The sequence below is a fragment of the Diuraphis noxia genome, unplaced genomic scaffold (assembly GCF_037042655.1).
Source record: "Diuraphis noxia isolate RWA-SAM2 unplaced genomic scaffold, SU_Dnox_SAM2 contig0004, whole genome shotgun sequence".
Lineage (NCBI taxonomy): Eukaryota > Metazoa > Arthropoda > Insecta > Hemiptera > Aphididae > Diuraphis > Diuraphis noxia.
In genome coordinates, this window is record NW_028301714.1 from 13031546 (window position 1) to 13051795 (window position 20250).

General features: G+C 27.1%; 3 protein-coding genes across 3 annotated transcripts; 1 reads left to right on the forward strand and 2 right to left on the reverse strand.

Annotated features, from left to right (window-relative positions):
* Window positions 1-19: 19 nt before the first annotated feature.
* On the forward strand, window positions 20-9343 carry Rnb (BTB/POZ domain-containing protein Rnb). Its single transcript, XM_015520145.2, has 10 exons — window positions 20-363; window positions 1926-2164; window positions 2250-2467; window positions 2533-2725; window positions 2791-2977; window positions 3744-3919; window positions 5464-5775; window positions 5865-6070; window positions 6138-6407; window positions 8328-9343. Exons 2-10 carry the CDS (start codon window positions 1928-1930, stop codon window positions 9127-9129), a joined length of 2601 nt encoding a protein of 866 aa, XP_015375631.2. The 5' UTR covers window positions 20-363; window positions 1926-1927; the 3' UTR covers window positions 9130-9343.
* Window positions 3944-5281, reverse strand: LOC107170123 (testis-specific serine/threonine-protein kinase 6-like). Its single transcript, XM_015520147.2, has 3 exons — window positions 4951-5281; window positions 4480-4865; window positions 3944-4407 (listed from the first exon to the last, which is right to left on the reverse strand). The coding sequence occupies exons 1-3, from the start codon at window positions 5279-5281 to the stop codon at window positions 3961-3963; spliced, it is 1164 nt and encodes a 387-aa protein (XP_015375633.1). The 3' UTR covers window positions 3944-3960.
* On the reverse strand, window positions 9344-18253 carry Culd (CUB and LDLa domain). Its single transcript, XM_015520146.2, has 13 exons — window positions 18117-18253; window positions 17482-17639; window positions 17103-17403; window positions 16778-16980; window positions 16415-16568; window positions 14906-14941; window positions 14642-14815; window positions 13892-14074; window positions 12671-12799; window positions 10859-10972; window positions 9893-10003; window positions 9617-9826; window positions 9344-9547 (listed from the first exon to the last, which is right to left on the reverse strand). Exons 1-13 carry the CDS (start codon window positions 18136-18138, stop codon window positions 9348-9350), a joined length of 1995 nt encoding a protein of 664 aa, XP_015375632.2. The 5' UTR covers window positions 18139-18253; the 3' UTR covers window positions 9344-9347.
* Window positions 18254-20250: the final 1997 nt, after the last annotated feature.

Genomic DNA, 20250 nt, shown 5'->3' on the forward strand with positions numbered 1-20250 from the left:
TATGATTATTATCAGTGAATGATGTTAGGTGTTATTATTATTATTTATTTTATTTGTTATTTTTTATAATTAATCGTATTCGGTTAGTTACTTGATTAACTATAGTATATAGTATAATACTGTGTTGTATAATATTATTATATACCTTTAGGCTATAGTAAATTTTAAATTACCAAATATTATTCTACAGTAGTAAGTGTTCCCGAGATGCCTTTCACAACGTACCGAAAATCAGTCGAATCTATTTAGGAGTAAATGATTTAGGATTATTTTGTAAGATCTCAAATTTACCGAATTTCTGTCCCAGTTGCATTTTTGTAAACAAGAACTGTCTACGATTACTTACAAAAAATAAAAACTTTGGTAAGTAGTTTAAATAGTTTTTTGTAATGGTATGTAATACATCGCTGGGGCTAGAAGGATAGGTTGTAACTCTTCCTCTCCAGTCATAGGTGATCTGCAAATAGTATACCTACTTAAATTGTTTTTTAATTTTTACTATTGCATCAAAGGACAATAGACCATATTATTACATTCATTATATGTATCTATGTCAGTTTCAACGGCAAATAATAAATGATCAAATGATTCCTATTTTGTCATTTCGGTATATAATTTCAATATGATGTAAAAATCTATAATTTATGATCTAAGCTAGGTATCCAAACAGCCATATCACTGTCTATTTATAAAATATTAGGTATACTTAGGTATAGCCATATGGCTGTATAGTTCACAATATTATTTCTATATGAATCTTCTTCAATATAAAACCATTGTTATTATTTTTAATTATAAAAATACCAATTACTGAATCACTTATATAATTTATATTTGAAGAATCTTATATTTATATATTATTCTTAGAAGAAGAAATACCTATCTGTATGTATCTAATATATATATTACCTAGTACCAATAATTAATTTAGTCATGAATAATATTAATCCTTTCATGATTATAAAAGAAACAATTTTTACTTGGCTATTTTTGATTCAATCTTCTAATAATTTTATAAAAAATAATGACCCTATTGACCACCACTATTATTTAGAACTATTTATATTCAAACAAAAAATGAAAAATTTAATTTATTCTATTAAATAACTAGTTGAAATCTGAGATCAAATCATTCAAAATGTATTTCCAAAAATAAAATTTTTTAACTTTAATACTAAATAATGAATATGATGGTAAAAGAATAAAACTTTTTTCAAAAATACACCTTTGAACTAACACAATAATCAACTTAAATTTTTAATTGGTAATAACCTGGACTAGGATTTATATGCAATAGCATGTTTTATTTGGGACTCCTGATTATTGATTTTGTCAGTAATATCCACAAATCACTTCATGATGAGATAAATGGTGGTGTTTTTATTTTACATGTTTTTGCATATTTTGGATAAAATGCATATATTGAATAAAATGAATATTATTGCATATTTTGATTATAAGAATGCAAAAAATGCATGTTTTATAGTATATTTCGTAATTAATATTTATAATTTAATATTAATATTTTGTATTTAATTCTAGTTCTGCTGCTTAAAGTATAAAACTTGGTTTTTTTTGTCAAACCCCAATTTTTTTTTTATAAATACAATCCTATGGTACAATAGGTATACAATTAAAGATTGAATAATTTGACGGAGAAAGATAAACACAATTAATAAAAGTATGTTGGTTAGGTTAGGTCAATATAAAATCTAAGATAGAATTAAAACGCATATTTTTGCATATTTTGGTAAATAAAATGTATATTTTACAATTTTTTATTGCATAAAAATCCTAGCCCTGGTAATAACTAATAACAAATTAACAAATAATTTAATAGTATAAGTAAATTATAAATTACAATTGTATTTTGAAGTTTTTTAAACTTTCATATTTTTAAATTTGAAACTATTTAATTTTTTCAGATATGGATTCGGTAACATCAGCACTTGCAAATGTTGCTGCTAATAAAGGTGGTATTTATGGAAGTCTAGTTTATTTACGTTCTGAAATGGCAAAAAAAAATGGAGCAATAAAAGAATTTAGAGAATATGGCGGTGTCAAAATATTGAGTAGATTATTACAACAAGTTAACCCTAAAATAACATCATTGGTTTTAAGCATTCTTGGAGACTACAGTATGAATACAGAGTGTTGTGATGAAGTAATTATAACCACTTTATTAAATAAATAAAAATAAACTTTAGATATAAATATTTAAATGTTAACTCTTGCTGTTGTTCTTGCAGTTACTTAATTATGGTGTTCTCAAAGACCTTAGTTTCATAATGAAAAATATAAATGTTGATTCGATTCACTATCGCATATTTAGGTTGATCGCTAATTTAGCCAAATCTGAAGCCCATATTCCGGCTATGTACAAACATAATATTCATAGTATAACTATACAAATATTATCAAATACTGATAGTGATCTCACAAAATATACGGCAATTCGAGCTCTTAGGTAAAGCGAGAATAATACTTTAATTAATGAATTTGTAATTGTTAGTATTATATTTAATAATTTAGGAAAATATGGGAAAATTCATCAAAAATTGGTTGTTCAGAAATGTTAAAGTTGCGAGCTGTTAAAATAATTTCAGATTCCTTAAAATCAGAATGTAAGGAAATAGTTATGGCTGTTCTACGAGCCCAAACTGCCATTTTGTATCGTGTTTTAGAGTTGAAACATGCAAAAAATAGCCTGGACACTGTTGTACAGGTAACATTAGTGTATAATTTATAATAAGTATTATCAAGAACACTAAAAAAAATTTCTTATTATAGATTTTAGGAAATAGTGAAAAAAAAAGTATTGACAACATATGTATTTTAATGCGCTTATTACCTGAACGGCCATTAGTTTCCAAGATAATATATGCAATGTGTAAAATTCGTGACGCGTTAGGATATTTACATCAATCTCGTTTAATTGTACATATCACTGAAATTTTAAAAAATGAAGATAACCATTGTAAGTAGCATATAATTTTATCATGACAATCAATAGGTGTGTCAAATTTAAATTAATTGTTTTTAAAACATTACCTGTTGCATTACTTCAGTTTCTGTGTGACTTAAATAATCATCATTAATATAAAATGATTGTTTAGTACTAATATTTAACCATTTATGTATTTTTACAATAACATAGGAATTCTTGATATGCAAATCACGAATACTTTAAATTTTAAACATTTACACAGTGTTGTAAAGTATTTGATTAAATGTGTTTAAATAATATTATTGTATTTATAATGCTTTTTTGTTTAAGTATTTGGAAAGTATTTTAAATACTGTCATTCGTAAATGTTGAGAACCCCTGTGCTCTATTGCCATTGTTTGGTTCGTTCCTTACTTAACCTGGAAACCTAATATTAAAGAATAACTATAATTTAACAAGTTTTATTTATTTTAATTTTTCAATATACATTTAAGAAAATGGTACAAATATTTCTAATAATGCCTAATTGAATGTAACATAACAATTTTAAATTAGTAATTACAAAATTTAAATATTAATTAATTTAATAAATAATATTAATTTGGCGAACTGACTAGTAGAAAAGTAAAATAAAAAAAGTATTTGAAATGTATTTTAAATACTTTCTGATATTCAAAGATGTATTTGTATCTGTATTTAAATACAATTCAAAAAATATCTTTTACAAGACTGCATTTACATGTCTTCTCAATGTATCTAAACTGTTTATAATAATTTTTTTTACTCTAAATTATAGATTTAACATTATCAATGTGCCTTTTATTGCAATGTCCACTGAATCGTATTAGATTTGTTGGTATACAAGACTGGCAGAGTCTGTTTTTGGGCTTAATTACCAGTACAAATCATACTTATATTGATATAGCAATTAATACTTTACCACACTTCCAATATTGCAAGGTTACAATAAAAGTATGTATGACTTAAATGGTTTATTTGTTATTATAATATTTTTAATTTTTTGTCAAGTCATTTTCATTGTCTAGTATGTTATTTGTGTGCACTATACGTTGCGAACGTTTTAACATGTATTTGGATTCATTCCTCTCATTTGATTCTCTTTTTGAACTAGATATTGATTCCAATTGTTGAGCTATACTAAAAAACCGTGGAGATCTCTTGCTCAATATCTGTTGAGTGTCTGACTTATTAGCATTTATCTTTTTTAAGTGTTTTTGATGTTCTGTTTTATCTCGGCTTAGAGCTTCAACAAGAGCTAATGACTCTTGTTCAGTCATGTTTACCAATCTTCGATTCATTTTTATCCAATCGCTATTTAATATTTTATCAATTGTCCAACGCTTTCTAGGTTCTGGTTGTAAAATATTGTCTATACATATTTTTACATTATCACTTATTATTTTTTCTATGGATGGTTGATGTTCCCAATCTTGTTTGACCTTTAAATATTTTAATTAAAATTTAAAAAAAATGTAATATACTAAATATACATGCCATAAATGATAATTTACTTGTTGCTTATACATCAATTTCATATTTTTTCTATTGAAAGGCATTTTCTTGTTAAGCATGACAAATAATACAACTCCAAGTGACCATATGTCAGATGTTTTTCCATCATATGGACGTGTAATCAATATTTCTGGCGATGCATAACCCAATGAACAACAATAAGTATTACAGTTCAGTCTTTTGGAATTAACAAATTTTGAAAAACCAAAATCTGCCAATTTGACGGTATAATTTTCAGTGATGAGAATATTTTCACATTTGATATCCCTATGTACTATTTCCATTGTGTGTAAGTATTGCACAGCTAATGCTACCTGTCTAAACCATATACGAGCCTGTTTTTCTTTTAATGCCCCATGATCGATAATGTACTGCAAAAGATCACCTTGGAAATATGATGTTATTGGCAAACTATCCTAGAACTGTTTGTATATTTTTTAGCTAATTAATAATAGTTATTTGTTAGGTACCTCTTTCTGCAAATGCCATAAAAACAAATAATACTGCTTTTTTTTGTAAAATACTGTGTGTATATATTATATATGGATGATTAATTTGACGTATAACATAAAGCTCTCGTGGTAAAAACTTGGAAACATACTCTTTGCTCGTCTGTCTTGTATCGATTATTTTCACTACTAAATTCAATTCGTTATCTTCTTGTATATATTTAGCATGGCGTACTTCACCATAACTTCCATTTGATATGTGATCTAATATAATATACCCTTCAGACTTAAGAATGTTTGTTTTTGATAACTCTTTATTTGATTTTGTTGTTTTATTATAAAATAAAAACATTATTGGTAAAAACTGTTGTAAAAAAGGAATTTGTTCAAATAATTAAATTTTTTTGTGAGAAAAAATAATAGTTTTTTTCCCATAGTAATAATAGAATATAAAATGATAATTATATTGATTGGCCTACTAGATTATAACAATAATAATATAGTATACTATACATAATATGTGTTTGATTACAGAAAATGGTTGAAAAAGGTTTGATTCCTATGTTAATCAAACTTTTATCTTTGTATATAAAAACAAATAAAATGCCTCATCTGTGCCCATTGGAAACTAAAACAAAATCATTAGATTCTTCAACATTTGTTAGCTGTGCCTCTCCAACAACTACATATGATCATGATGCAAGCCCTATTTGGACACCGCCTAAAGATGATAACATAGCCACAGACTCACATTCTCCATATTATTCACCAGTTTGTGAATCATTTGATATTGAGTCTGTAAACGCTGACGATTCAAAATCTGATGTCAGTGACTTCGAAGAAAAGGTCAAATATTTAGAAATATTTTCACTAAACTACTATTATCAATTTAACTTACTTTAATATCTAATGTAAATGTATGATTCATATTTTAGGATGATGAAATTGTAGAACATTCATCTCTAGAAGATACAACAGTGTGTAAAATAATACAGTTCCTAACACATGTAATGTACATAGAAAAAGTTGTGTTATTAATGGCTGATAAAAATGTATGGGAGACAATTTTAGATTATATGCAATATATTGAAAATGGATATAACAATTCAAATGCAATAAAGATATTAGAGTTTATTACTCGGTAAGTTTTTTTGTTTTTGCTTATTTTTAGCAATAAAACTATTTTATTGTATGTTTTTATTTTATAGTGAAGTTCTAAACTTAAATAGCATTCTCAATGAAGAGTTAATTTTAACAACACATCGACGGCTATGTAGACCTATTCATGAACTCGAATTGTGCAAGTATTGTATGATCCGAAACAAATTGGGTATGAAAATCATCAAAAATACTCAATCGTTTTCATCAAAATTTGGAGAAGGTATGATGACTGGTATATTGGATGAACCAGATACACCAGATACTAAATTAAAACTTAAAATATTAGTATCTGTTCATGTTCCCCTTGTAATTCAAAGGTAAGTTGTATGTTATAGTTTTATCACCAACAATATTTTATATCATAAATAATAAACTATGATGACTAAGGATAAAACCGTTGATGATCAATTTAAAGATTCAAAACTTTGATTTATATACATATAAAAAGCCTTTCATAGAAAATTCTAAAATGCGTAGTTTGAAGATGAAAACGGATTAATCATTGCACAAACTTTTTAAAAACAAGTTTATTCTATACCAAATATTTCTATTCAAATTTTAAAAATACTTGGATGCGACCAGGTATTAATAATTTTTGGTCAGGTAACACTCATATTTGTTACCTGCTTTGTCTACTATAAGTGTCTTTTATATCATAGTTTCTAGATATTGAACATAAATTGTATTTTAAAGGTTATTTTTATTTTTTTAATTGTCTCCATTAAAACAAAAAATTGATAGCAGATATATTTTAGGATATTTTTTACATATTATATACAATTTATTGAAAATCATTTGATGGTAGTTTGATAAATAATCATTGAAGAATATATCATAATATTAGATTATCATTTAATTAATTTATATGTTATAATAATTACTTATAAGTTATAAGTATTATTGTTATAAATGATTTTTTATTTATATTGTACAATGTAAGGAAAAAATAATTTTTGTATGATAGGTACTTACGATTAATTAAACATTTAGATAAATAATATTCATTATCAGTCTCGGATTTAAGTTTTAAATAATAGTCAGCAAACACATAAAAAGTACCTCATGTAGAACTTTTTCAAGAGCCAATAACATACCTTTCTATATCAAAACCTTTTCACCATAATTTAGTTGGTACCCAGAACAAAATGTAGAGGTATAAGAGTTGCATCGGAATTTCCCTATTACAACTGTAACTCTGCCAATATTCATTATTTAGGTTAGAAATTTATTATATGATAATTCTTAAAATATGTAATTAAAATTTATTTCATTTATAAAAAATCATAATGCATAAAAAAATTAAATTAATAATACCCAGTTTATGAATAATAATAATAACTTAACCTAATCTAACTCAGATACATATTGATTATACGACTATTATTTGATATTTTAGTCCTTAGGCATTTTTAGAAAAAACACAACAATGTACTAAAAAATTTAAAAGTTACATAGATAGTCAAATAGTATTAGTAGTATTACCTACTAACACGATGCCTTGCTTCATACTTGGATACAAAATATGATCACTATGATACAAAAACATCCTGAACACTTACTGAATTCTTTGTACAATATAGAATCTAAATTTCATAAAGCTTCTAATCATACAATTGTGGATAAAATTTATTTTATTAACATTGCCAAAGATAATTCTAAATTAAGACAATTTACTTTGGGAATTGTATTTCTCAAAATAATGTTCAAATAAAATATTGACCAACAATATTTAAAAATATTATATATATATTTTAAAAATAATTTAATGCAAAAAATGCTCTAATATGCTAAAAAATGAATAAATATACTGTTCCTAATACATGACAAAACATATAAAAAATATGCATAACAAATGGTATCTTATCTAAATTCTAAAATCTATCAATGCCACAAAAAACATGGAAATCCAGGAAATCCTAAACTCTATTCCATTATAATTAAATTTAAAATTACATAAATAGATTTATCAAATATCTCAATTGGTAATTTGATATTATAATACTATACTATTGGAAATATTTTTATTTCTACATTTATCTATCTTATTCAATTATCACGTGGTCACCAAGAATGTGTTGATGACTTCATATCTCTACTTTTTTCCATTTACCTTATGCCATGTACTATATTTGATCCCTATAAAATATTCTTACATTATAGTTGTATTATATACTAATTATTATAGTAATTAATTATGTTTTCTTTCACCGATTGATCAATATAATTATATTTTTCAGCAATCCCAAACTATTGATTCTACTGTTATCTCGTTACAAAGTATATTACATTTTGTGTAATATAATCAAAGATGACCAAAATCCATCATTTGATGATGCTATCGGAGCTTTAATAGCTTTATTTGATAAAGTAAAAATTGCTTTTAATAAATCAGAAATACAATATTGTCAAACCCGAGATTGCAATAAAAGTATTGTACAAAAAGAAACTACTGTAACAATTGAATTGGACGATGGAGTATTAATAAATGCAAATAAATCCTTATTATCATTGAAATCTCCCATGTTTGAGGCCATGTTTCGATGTGGAGGTTTTAAAGAAGCATACCAAAATACTATACGTTTAAATGATGTAAGTTCTGATTGTATCAAATCATTTTTACTTCTACTTGAAGTATATTGTGATTGTCTTTTGCCCAAAAATATCAACATTCTTTTAGAATTAATAACAATCACAGATCAATACATGTTAAATGAATTATCTGAAAAAATTATTATGTTTATGATAAATTCTATTTCTGTTGATAATTGTGATATAATTTATGGATGGGCAAAAGATTTTGGTCATCAGTTAAAACTTGGGGCTAATGTGGATTTAGACGTTGTCAAATATTTGTTTACTTCAAATTCAAGATTCCCCGACCGTGTAAAAACTATCAAAAAAATCAGTAGAAGTAGTTATGGAAAACTTTTTTTTGAAGATTTAACAACCTTAATAAAACGTGGATTCTCAAATATAATATCTTTTGATGATAAGACGTCATTATTTTATCTGAACAAATTACATAGTGAATTAGATTAATCTAATAACATGACTAAATAGATTACAGTGCTCACTAATTTAAAATTGTGTGATTGTGAAATCTCCATTTCTCAACCAGATTCAATTAATAAAATAAGTGGGGCTGTATATATATATATATTATATTGTATGATATTTATGTTTTATGATTTTTTTTCTTATTGGTTTTGTCATTGTAAAATATTAATAAAGACTAATTATGATCAAAACATAATCACTTAATACTGATTATTTATTGTTAATGTCCTTAATGAATACATTTTATTCAAACAGCATCTATTCGTACTATTAATGTCTAATGCTAAAATGTGATAACTCCCTTGACTACAACATAAACAATGAGGAATCAGATTATTATTTTCTGTTGAATGTATATTTGATGCCGTTTGATTATCATCATATAATATTTGACAGTTATCTGAAATCATGTGAATCCCCAGTTAAGTTAAAAATATTGTATTTTGTATAATGACATAAGAAAATTTACCATTTGATTCTACATCCATTAAATCTGTTTTTTGATTTTCATATTTATTTAACATTGAGTTCTTAAACATTTTTAATGCTTCTTCATAATTTGGAGGCGCCTCGTAATCTGGTGGTGGTTCATATGCTGGTGGTTCATCAATTAAATAATTTGAATTCACTCTTCCTATTTCTGAAGTCAGACTGTTGTCATCTAGTTGAATTCCTTCCACTCAAACACAATTATGGTTTAACTAGGTATATGTTAAAATTATAACAATGTTATTTTTATACTCACAAAGTAGTTGACTGATTGATATAAGCCGATTTTGAAAATCTGTCTGAATGTGGTAACATGTAGCAATTCTATAGACTACCATTAGAACTATTACGAAGAATATTATGAATCCTAAAATGACAAAAATATGTATAGATAGTTCTAGTAGTTACATGTTATTGCCTTATTGATACTTATGATGCAAATTAGTTGTGTTTAATAAAAACTTTTACTATCAATCATAAGCCATAGCTTTTTACCTTGCCTGTGTCTATAGTGTGTCCTTTTAATATTTCATTCAAGGAATTATATATGAGAGATTACCTAACATTTAAATCTGTCACACCAATGTGTTAAAAAAGTTGGTTTTTAAAATGAAAGTTTTGGAAAACATTGTTTTAGACGTTTATTATAACTTACCTATAAAAATATAATTTTTTTAATCTAAAACCATGCACATTGCGACCGTTTTAAGTTTTCATTGTTCAAATAAAAAAATATATCGAAATCTAACTAATTTTAGAGTTGTTTCTGTGAAGAAAGTTTTTAATATGTAGGTACTAAAAATATTTTTATTTCCGACACCATTATAAATTTATAACTGTATTATGACTTAAATATATTTTATCATATTTTGGTAATGTTATGTAAGATATGTTTATTCGATTTTATATAAGTATTTTGAACTAGGTAGGTACCTACTTAGTACTTACGACCTAATTTATAGTTATAACTATTAATTATCTCAATATCATAAGAATTTTAATTTATCGTAGGTACCTACTAGATGTTTTGATTTGACTTAATGCTAATGCAGTAATGCCCTCCTAGGTAGTTTCTTTATATTTCTGCAGCTGCAGATTCGGATTCCCTTGTCTGTTACTAGTGTAGTAGGTAGCTTGTGTACCTATAATGTACCTCCTACCCGTTATTTATTATATGTATACCTATGGTACTATTCAATTATTGCTAGTTTGCTATACTCACCTATAAAACATCCCAAAAGGATGTGATATCGTTTTGAATATAAAGTGTTGTTTGGGAAATAATAGTTTGACTTGTATGCATACCAACTCTTGTCCATGTAATCCGATTGAGTGTCTACAAAATAATAAACATTTTAAACGCTATAATCCTTATAAGCGGAATTACATAATAATAATAATATATTATACCTATTAATTTATTATCATGTCGTCAACACCGTTTGTCCGTGGAAACGGACACTTTACCACTCATTATCCTGTATAATGATATATTTTTCAATTCTGTTATTGGGACATTAAATTAGAATAAGGATCTATGATTTCGATGACTTACAATTGTTTTTTACTCACGTATATTGCACATGAGTAACACAACTTCACTTTTTTTAAATGGCAACCCCTATTTTAAATATCATTTTCGAATTAATGGATTTTATCAAATAATTTTGATCGAACTATTCTCAATCCAATATCGACTGAATGAGAGCTTTTTAAAATTTAAAAAAAAAATAACGGAGGGACTGTGATTTTTGTAAATTGAATTGTAAATAAAAACGTGTAGTAAAGTATAAAATAATAAAATTAAAATTAAAAAATATATGTCAAAAAAATTATTATTTTATAAACCTAACCTTACTCGATAAATTTTTCGAAATTCCTTCCGTTATTTTTTTTTTAAATTTTAAACAGCTCTTATTCAGTCATTATTGGATTTAGATGAGCAGCAGTTGTTAGACCAAAATTATTTGATAGAAATCCATTAATTCGAAAATGATATTCAAAATAGGGGTTGCCATTTAAAAAAAGTGAAACTGTGTTGCTCCTTGTTCATGCGCAATATACGTGAGTAAAAAAAATTGTAAGTAATCAAAATTAAAGATCCGAAATTCTAATTTAATGCCCGAAAACAGAATTGAAAAATATATCATTATACAGGATAATGAGTGGTAAAGAGTAGACACCCTGTTTCCGTGGACACACGGTATATGCATAGTTGAACACAGGAGGTAGTATAAACCGGAGGGGTCATATGTATATTACTACATATTATTCATATTTAATTAACTTTAGGTTAAAGAATTTATTTTTAGTTCAGTCTTCTACCGTAGATAGGTACCTATACTTATACTAATTCATGCTATGGAGATAACTCCTTTAGCATCATTCATTGATCTCAACTATAAGCAAGACTATAAAAATATAAGCTTAAAGCTAATAATAAATACCTATTACCTAATTTAATAAGTGGTGGTATTATGAAACTAATAAAACTATGTTATGTTCAGAATAAAGAATACCTATACTAAAGCGAGAAAGTCGTCGAGCCCACGCATTTTCCCACACACAGATCATCGCCATGAGGCCATCACCCGCCATTCGCCAATCGTTAATGCATTCGCGAAATGGTGTAAGTACTCTCATTTTGAATTGACTAATGAGTAACTTTTTATAATAACTTCCCCGAATTACTTTCTATTAGCTATTACTTTTTAGTCTTGGATAGAGGAAATCTGAGGATTTCGTGTGTACTCGTATGTCAATAAGCCAATATAGTTAGTATTGGTTATTCCAGTAAAATGACCAATTATTTAGTTTCAATATTGTATGGGCGTATGAGACCATTGAAGTTAAAGTCTCTTCAAAAATCAGATTCAATACATACCCGTATCTATGCGTATATAATATTTGGTCCAAGATTGACTTAACCCTTTAAGGTTTAAGAGACGCGCATGGCGCACGTACTGTACAATTATACTATAATAATTATTCAAATAACAAAATATTATGTCAAATTAAATTATATTATACATACCGTGAGCTTCATAACAATGGGGCGATTCGTCGCTGTTGTCTCCACAATGATCAAAACCATCACATTCCAATCTGCTCGGTATGCAACGTCCATTCGTGCACGTAAATTCGTTTGCCATACTGCATGTCCCTTAAATTTTTTTTTTTAATTTCGGTAATTGCACCCAACTTATGATATTATACAAGTTTGCCGAGTGATTATATAATATATTAACATATCAAAACGTGTGTATGTGTTTAAGCAGTTTCTCAATATGTTTTAATGTTTTTTTTAAATGTTTAAATTTATTTCTGGGACTTTTGACGTATAAAATCCAAATTTCGAATGAGTAGGTAGATTATTTGTTCAGTACTTTGATAAAGTACATACCTAAAAGAACTTAAATTTTAAAATTTAGGTCAGTGGAGTGAATGGATTTTTATAGAATACCAGCTACTTATGCAATTAAACGATGTAAGGTTTTTAAAATGTTGTTATAAAAAAAAAGCTTATGGCTTTAACACTTTTGTTAATCGATTAAAACATTATTTTTCCATACAATAAATTTATATTTATTGTTTAATTTTAAATTTAAATTTACCTATTGAATACTTCGCTACTTATATTAATAATAAATGCTCGTTATTTCAAATTTCAGTAGAGATAATTCGTCAGAATAGAAAAAACTTTCTATACGCCCTAATAATATAATAGCTATTAGTTTTTATATAGTAGTTAGGTACCTAAATAGTAAATACCACACTAAAAGCTACCCATACCTAACCAAAATAGTGTCTAATCTATTCTATGATAGTAGGATATAATTGTTATAAAATTAAATTATTATCCCTCTGCAGGTTAGTCAGACATAATTCAGTGACCCAGTTAGGGTTTGATCAACTCTTTTTAATAGGTGTTAGGATGGTAAACATATATCAGATGAGCGGATGGAACTACCGTAGCACTGTGTGCATCAGGGGCCACCAATGGCACCCATATTCAAATTTTATCCGGCCCGCAGACAATAAAAAAAAAGAAAATACCTACCAATTAATATATACGTTCTGACGTTATAATTTATCATTTTAGTTCATTGGTTTTTACCAACATCTGCAATTTTGATGACCCCCGCTCAATTTAAAGATTCCTAACGTGGCTATTCAGAATCAGAACTATTAATTGGTGTCCCCTGGGCCCTGGTGTACGTTGTATTTATAACAGATAAGACGTAGGTATAGTTACTAGATTGAGCAAAGGCTGTGTAGGCGATTTCTAGCCGAGAACTAGAATTGAACGTTCCAGTCAGTCTGACATAATATCCGACTTCGATAGCTACGTTTAATTCTGTACAACGAGATCCGTTAAACCATTGCAATAAACGCCCGTTGGAAGTGCGCCCTTCTCGGATGACCAAATTGCTCTCAACTATAAAGGTACATGTAAAAACGTAATAACATGACTTATTATTATAATTGAACTGCAATTATATAAATTTCTTGGACATAAACCAAATAATAATTTAATATGCATATATCAATGGCGTGGACGGGAATTTTGTTTATGAAGAGGGAGGGGGTACATAATTGATATTTATCATTTAAAAATAAAAAAGTTATGATCATAACTATTCGAATAGTATAAACATTTTTAATATTTAATACGTTAAAAAAAACTTATAAGGGCATGTGGGATTTTGGAACACGTCTTTGATATATATGTACCTACCTATCAAGGCCGTAACTGGGAGGTCCGGGGGTCCGGACTCCCCTCGAAATTTTTCAAAGTAGAAACATTTTAGCAGTGAATATGGTTAATTAACTATAAATTGTATTGAAGAATAATTGTAAAAATGAAAAGTGTTTAGTATCTATATATTTAAAAAAATGTTGAACCCCCCAAATTTTTTTCCAGTTACGGCCTTGGTAAGTAGGTACCTATACCTACATATAATTATATCAATACATTATAAACACAATAATCTATTTTACTAACCTAGATGTTTCAACGTTATGACTTTCATGTAAAAATGTTGTGACTTCAAATTATAATGTTTTTGCGATATGCGAAATAACCAAATACAGTCAAACTGCATATCTGGTTCGAACTCTTCCACCATTTGCATCATTGTAATAGCCCCACCTTTATTTTCCACGAATCCGCCACAATCTTAATACATTTAATAGGGTTATGTAATTCATATAGAAACTTTATACATTCAAATACTGTGTGTACAAATCTTACTCTGTCGTCACTTACTCGTATTTGGTTTTAAAATAGAACTCTTGACATTTTCTGCATGACACAAAACATATAAATTAATAATTTACAAAAATTACGTGTTTTTAAATTATGTGTAGTAGTGTTAATTGCAGTTCTATAAATAGGTAGGTAAGTTGAATATGATCCACTCGATAAGGGTATAAATTTGGTAAAAAAATATACAAAATAAATATTTATCGATTAAATAAGTAAATAGCCTACCTAATAACCTACCTAACCGTGTAGAATGTATGTTATCATTTAAAAAGTAAAAATATATTAATATTAGAATGATACAAACTAGAAAATAAGTTTAAATAGTTATTCTAAATTATTTTTGTCTTGTAATGACTTTAAATGTTTAAGAAAATAATTCTAAAAAATAGATATTTTACGAGATAATGAGTGTTTATTGTTAAAGAAAATATACATTTATTTGCTGGAGTTGTGTGACGATTATCTGCTCCATACCAGGCTATAATAAGGACAATCCTGCAGAAAATATGTAGAATTTATATTATGTTTGATTCAAAGGCTGCGTGGCGTGTACCAAATCACTCAGATTTATAGGTACTAAGAAATTTTGAAGCCCAGGACTAAATTTTTGGTTAGGACCTTATTTAACCTAAATTATAAATTCAGTTTTTCACCATATGACTATTTGGTTTTTTACAAGATTACGAATTACTTATACCATAAGGTTTTAAGTATAATTACTTAATGTTGATTGGTATAAATAAAACGTATTTGATTGTATTATATAGTGATATGATGGGGTAACTAATTGGTAATCGATCAAAATATTAAAGGACAAAATATCCAAATTTTTTCTTTTTTATAAACATTTGTAGATTACACTTTACTCTCTAATAAAATTACATCAAATATCAAATTATTTAATCATAGCTCGTAATATTAATGAAATAAATTATGTTTGTAACAATAATATTACAAAATAATAAATATATTGCGTGATTATTAGTCAAGATATTATATCCACCAACGAAAAATAAAAAAAATGATATGGTGGCAGTAGTGATATTTCACCTTTTTAAAATTAATTTGTTATTGCTTATTTCATTATAAAACAAATGTATAGATTGAATTAATTTTATGAGCTTATTTTAAATTGTAATGTGCTAATTTTTTTAGAAAAATTTATAGTTTGTGATATTATTGCTTCAAACGTAATTTATATCTATTATTTATTTATATAATTATTATATAGTAGGTATATTTTCATAAATTAATAATTTGATGTTAATTTTATTAGAAAGTAATAATCTTAGATTTTAATCTAGGTACTAATTTGCGTAAGAACGAATTAATTTGGATATCTTGACCTAGATTCGATATTTATAGGGGTATTAGCAGACTATACTATTCCTAGGGCAGCTTACTGTTAATTTTCTATTTTTGACTATGAGTAATTTTAGAAATTTTAAGCAAATTTATTGTTCGTCGAAAAGAAAGTACCTAAAATAAAGAAAAGTATGTTATACTAACCTCTGACGTAGGAGTATTGTGCCTTGTACCCGATTGAAGATCCAGCATTAGCGAAGAATTTAATATACAACAATGGCCCAGAAGATATAATCACTGGTGGTCTGAATGTTATACCTCCTATTATTCCTAATCTCTTTCTATTTGAATCGTAAAACTAAACGTACCGATAATTAAAACAAAATACTAAATTATAATCAATAATAAATGTGTTTATATTAATTTAGTTACTTATCTCATAAAATATTAGTATACTTTTAATACTAATCCGAGATTATAATAGTTTACAATGATTGGCGATAAATGTATTATTTTTATATAAAATAACTATAGCCTATAGTATATAGATGTATAGACTATACTTACCTCAACAATTGATTCTTCGGAAATTTGAAAGTCCACGAAAATTAAATGTATTAGACACTCGTTGTATTCCTTGCAGTTTATCACCTGTTCAAATGTCAAATCGTCTGGGTAAGACATCGGAAAGAATGGAGTACTAATGTATCCACCGAATAAAATATTTTCCGATTTGAATTCTGGTTTTATTTCCGCTAACTGAACATTTCCTACGATAAGATATATTATTTAATAATTTAGACGTCACCTATATAATAATCAACTATTTATTACCTAATGGTAAATAATTTACGAAACAATAAAAGTATAGGTAAGCCATATAGGTACTCACTGGTAATCAAGTACTCAGCTGTAAATGCGTGGTTATGATACGGATGACCGTTGATAAAATTGATATTTACTTGACTGGTTAAAGACTTGTAATGAGTAGATGAATTTTTCATCGTGCCATTGACACATTTTAAAGACCGTGCGGAATATGGTGGTTCAAAGATGCATATGGAATTACAAACAAGATCCGTTTCATTTGAATTATTATCAGTACACGACAAGTCCACGTTTTTAAAACGTAAGTTGATCATACACGATGGACATGCTATAATGCGCAAAGAACATTGCTTGTAAAAACTTTCCTGAAACAGTATATAGAAAAAGAAAATATAAAAACATAAAAAATTGATAATAAGTATAATTTAGTAATATCGAATTACATTCAATTTTGGGCGATAAATATCGTTTTTGGAAAAAATGATTCCTCGAGATCCAATTGCAGTATAAATTGTTTTTTTATTGAATGGCCTACAGATGTCATACCATTTGATAGTTAATGAGAAATCGATGGATTGAAATATCGTCATCAATAAATAAACTGAAATTTACAAAAATAAAAATAAAAATAATTTACAAAATATACTCAATATATAGGTTACGTGTAGGTACATATAATATGTAGGTACGTAAGCTACAAAATGCTGAAGCTCTTTTCCACTCATTGGGAGGGACGAGAGACTCATATTATTGCATGGCATACACGAACATTATACGAATATACGAGTAGGTACCTATATGGCATGTACCCAGTGAAGTTTAACAATTAAGCAAATCAATTTAATAGTAACCCTATTCCTTGATGAATATAATAAGGGGTATACGCTATAATTTGAAGAAAAAATGAAGAGTAGCTCAGTCCCCCCGCGTCCTCCCCCAATTCAACCACAGCATGTACCTACATTCAACAAGGGGAGAATACATTTGTATATCTAAATTTTATAATTATTAAGTAAGTATCTGCTGTTATGAAAATAACATATAAAAACATATAAATTTGAAATAAAATTCTACTTACCTATGTACACCAACTGATCCATCGCTTGGTATAGTCAACGTGGGCGTTATTCTATTCGTATGGCAGTACGACCTACCCTTAGTCTTATTATATTTATAACAATACAACTATACAATAAACTGACACATGGATAATAAACCGAGTTAACCTAACAGATATAGTATAAGGCTTCGGAAAGTTGTTATTATAATTATTTATAAAAGGTTTCTTTAAGAAAAATGACCTTTATAACGACGGATTATTGATCCTTAGTTTTTTTTCAATTCAATGGTAATAATAAGCTTTTTGTACAATACAACCTAATCAATATAGATACTATAACTATGTATTCAATATAGAATATGGGTAAATGTATTTTTACTATTTAGTCTGCAGTAGTGCAGTCCACGATTAAGTGTAACACTATTAGAAATTAGTAGGTAGGTATAAGTATATATTATACCTATCTCAATTTAGAGTTAGTTGTACAATGAAGCTATTATACGACACATATATTTATGTTATTGATTATATAGATCCTGTGCGAAGCAATGAAAGTATACTTATTGATTTCATAATTAAATTTTAGATTCTGAGCGGAGCGATGAATGTATTGATTTTACCATGATGTATTTTTTTTTTTTGTGTGTGTCTATGTCTTCACGTTTTGGGGCAGTAAAAGTGCTTCGATTTTTGACTTCAGTACCTCGTTCGATCAGAAAGTGAATCTAGTTGGTACTTGAGGGGGGGGGGGGGGGTCAAAAGTAAAAAATTCTCAATATTTTTCTAAATAATTGGGATAAACACACTAAAAATTTAGGGGAAAAAATGGAATTTTTACGCATAATTAGTTTTCGACAAAATCAATCTTGGTTTTTGATGTAACTTTAAAACAAATGACCATAGCTACATGAAATTTTCACCGAATTTTTATATAAGTATATTCTATATCTAACATGCAATTTTCAAAAATATTTCGATTTAAGTTGAACTATTTATAGACATACGCAATTTTTGATCATTATTATTTATTAGGTTTTTTAAAATTAATATTGATAAAAATGTATTTGTTGGGTAAAAAAACTTGAACATCTAATACAAGGCTCCAACATATTGTTGCAATAGCAATTGAAAAATAAAATAAATTCATAGTCATATAATATTTTTTATAAGCATTCTAAGTTTGAATTTTGACAAAATACGTAAAAATCTCGAAAATTCGCAAATTATTCAAGCTAGAAATTCATAAAACATTTTCTTTTCAAATCTTAGATATGAAAATTCAATACAAGATTTCTTACAAGTTTGTCAACCTTTATCATAAAATAAATATCCACCAGAAAGTCAAATTTATGAGCGTTTGAAAATTAAATTTTTACAACATTGCAGGATTTTCACTAGATTTCTCATTTAGCGATTTTCTTATTTTGGTGTTACTCTAAAACAAACTACCGCAGATATACTTGACCTTTTCATTGAATGTTTATATTAACATTTTCTATATGTATAATATGATAATATTTTGAAAATCTACTCCTGGCTGCATCTCAGCTGTATTCTGTAATCTGTATAATATATAATATCTAGTAGATTATAGCCTTATATAGGCTGTATGACGAGGACCATTGCGGTGGGTCGTGGGTGTATTACATTTGAATTAAATGATATAAAATCATTAGTTATTATAGTTATTATATGACTTTAAATGGTAATAATTAGTGATTCAAATACTTAGAAATATTAACTTAAAAATTAATAATTTTAGAACCACGCACATCATTAACACTAGGTAATTATGAAACTCGCGCACTGATGTTTCCGCCTCGATGGAAAAGGGCATGGCTCGTTCTGCTGCGGAAAGGCCCAGACAAACCTCCAGACGTCCCTTCGAGTTACAGGCCCATCTATATGCTTGACACCCCGGGCAGCGTATTAGGAAACCCAGGACGCCACAGCGCGGCTCTTTAATATCGTGTTCTCATTGGTTCAATTCAAATTTCGCGAGTTTTAATATTAACAGCATTATCCATTATCAATAAACTATTACAATAATTATTATTTAAATAATATAATACATGTACCTGCCTACCTATTATAATACGTAATATATTATTATTTATGTACTTGTATTGTTACAAGAATATTATATTTTATT

What these genes read in the sequence shown, in the direction of transcription:
- Rnb (XM_015520145.2), top strand. Translation starts at nt 1,928, where the DNA reads ATGGATTCGGTAACATCAGCACTTGCAAATGTTGCTGCTAATAAAGGT. An exon ending in TCAGTGACTTCGAAGAAAAG is followed by an intron (nt 5,776 to 5,864) that starts GTCAAATATTTA and finishes TTCATATTTTAG; the next exon opens with GATGATGAAATTGTAGAACA. An exon ending in ATATTAGAGTTTATTACTCG is followed by an intron (nt 6,071 to 6,137) that starts GTAAGTTTTTTT and finishes TTTATTTTATAG; the next exon opens with TGAAGTTCTAAACTTAAATA.
- LOC107170123 (XM_015520147.2), bottom strand. Translation starts at nt 5,281, where the DNA reads ATGTTTTTATTTTATAATAAAACAACAAAATCAAATAAAGAGTTATCA. An exon ending in TATGGCATTTGCAGAAAGAG is followed by an intron (nt 4,866 to 4,950) that starts GTACCTAACAAA and finishes CATATTTCCAAG; the next exon opens with GTGATCTTTTGCAGTACATT. An exon ending in AATTGATGTATAAGCAACAA is followed by an intron (nt 4,408 to 4,479) that starts GTAAATTATCAT and finishes AAATATTTAAAG; the next exon opens with GTCAAACAAGATTGGGAACA.
- Culd (XM_015520146.2), bottom strand. Translation starts at nt 18,138, where the DNA reads ATGGATCAGTTGGTGTACATAG. An exon ending in CATAACGTTGAAACATCTAG is followed by an intron (nt 14,075 to 14,641) that starts GTTAGTAAAATA and finishes GTACCTTTATAG; the next exon opens with TTGAGAGCAATTTGGTCATC. An exon ending in CACAGCCTTTGCTCAATCTA is followed by an intron (nt 12,800 to 13,891) that starts GTAACTATACCT and finishes AAAAAATTTAAG; the next exon opens with GGACATGCAGTATGGCAAAC.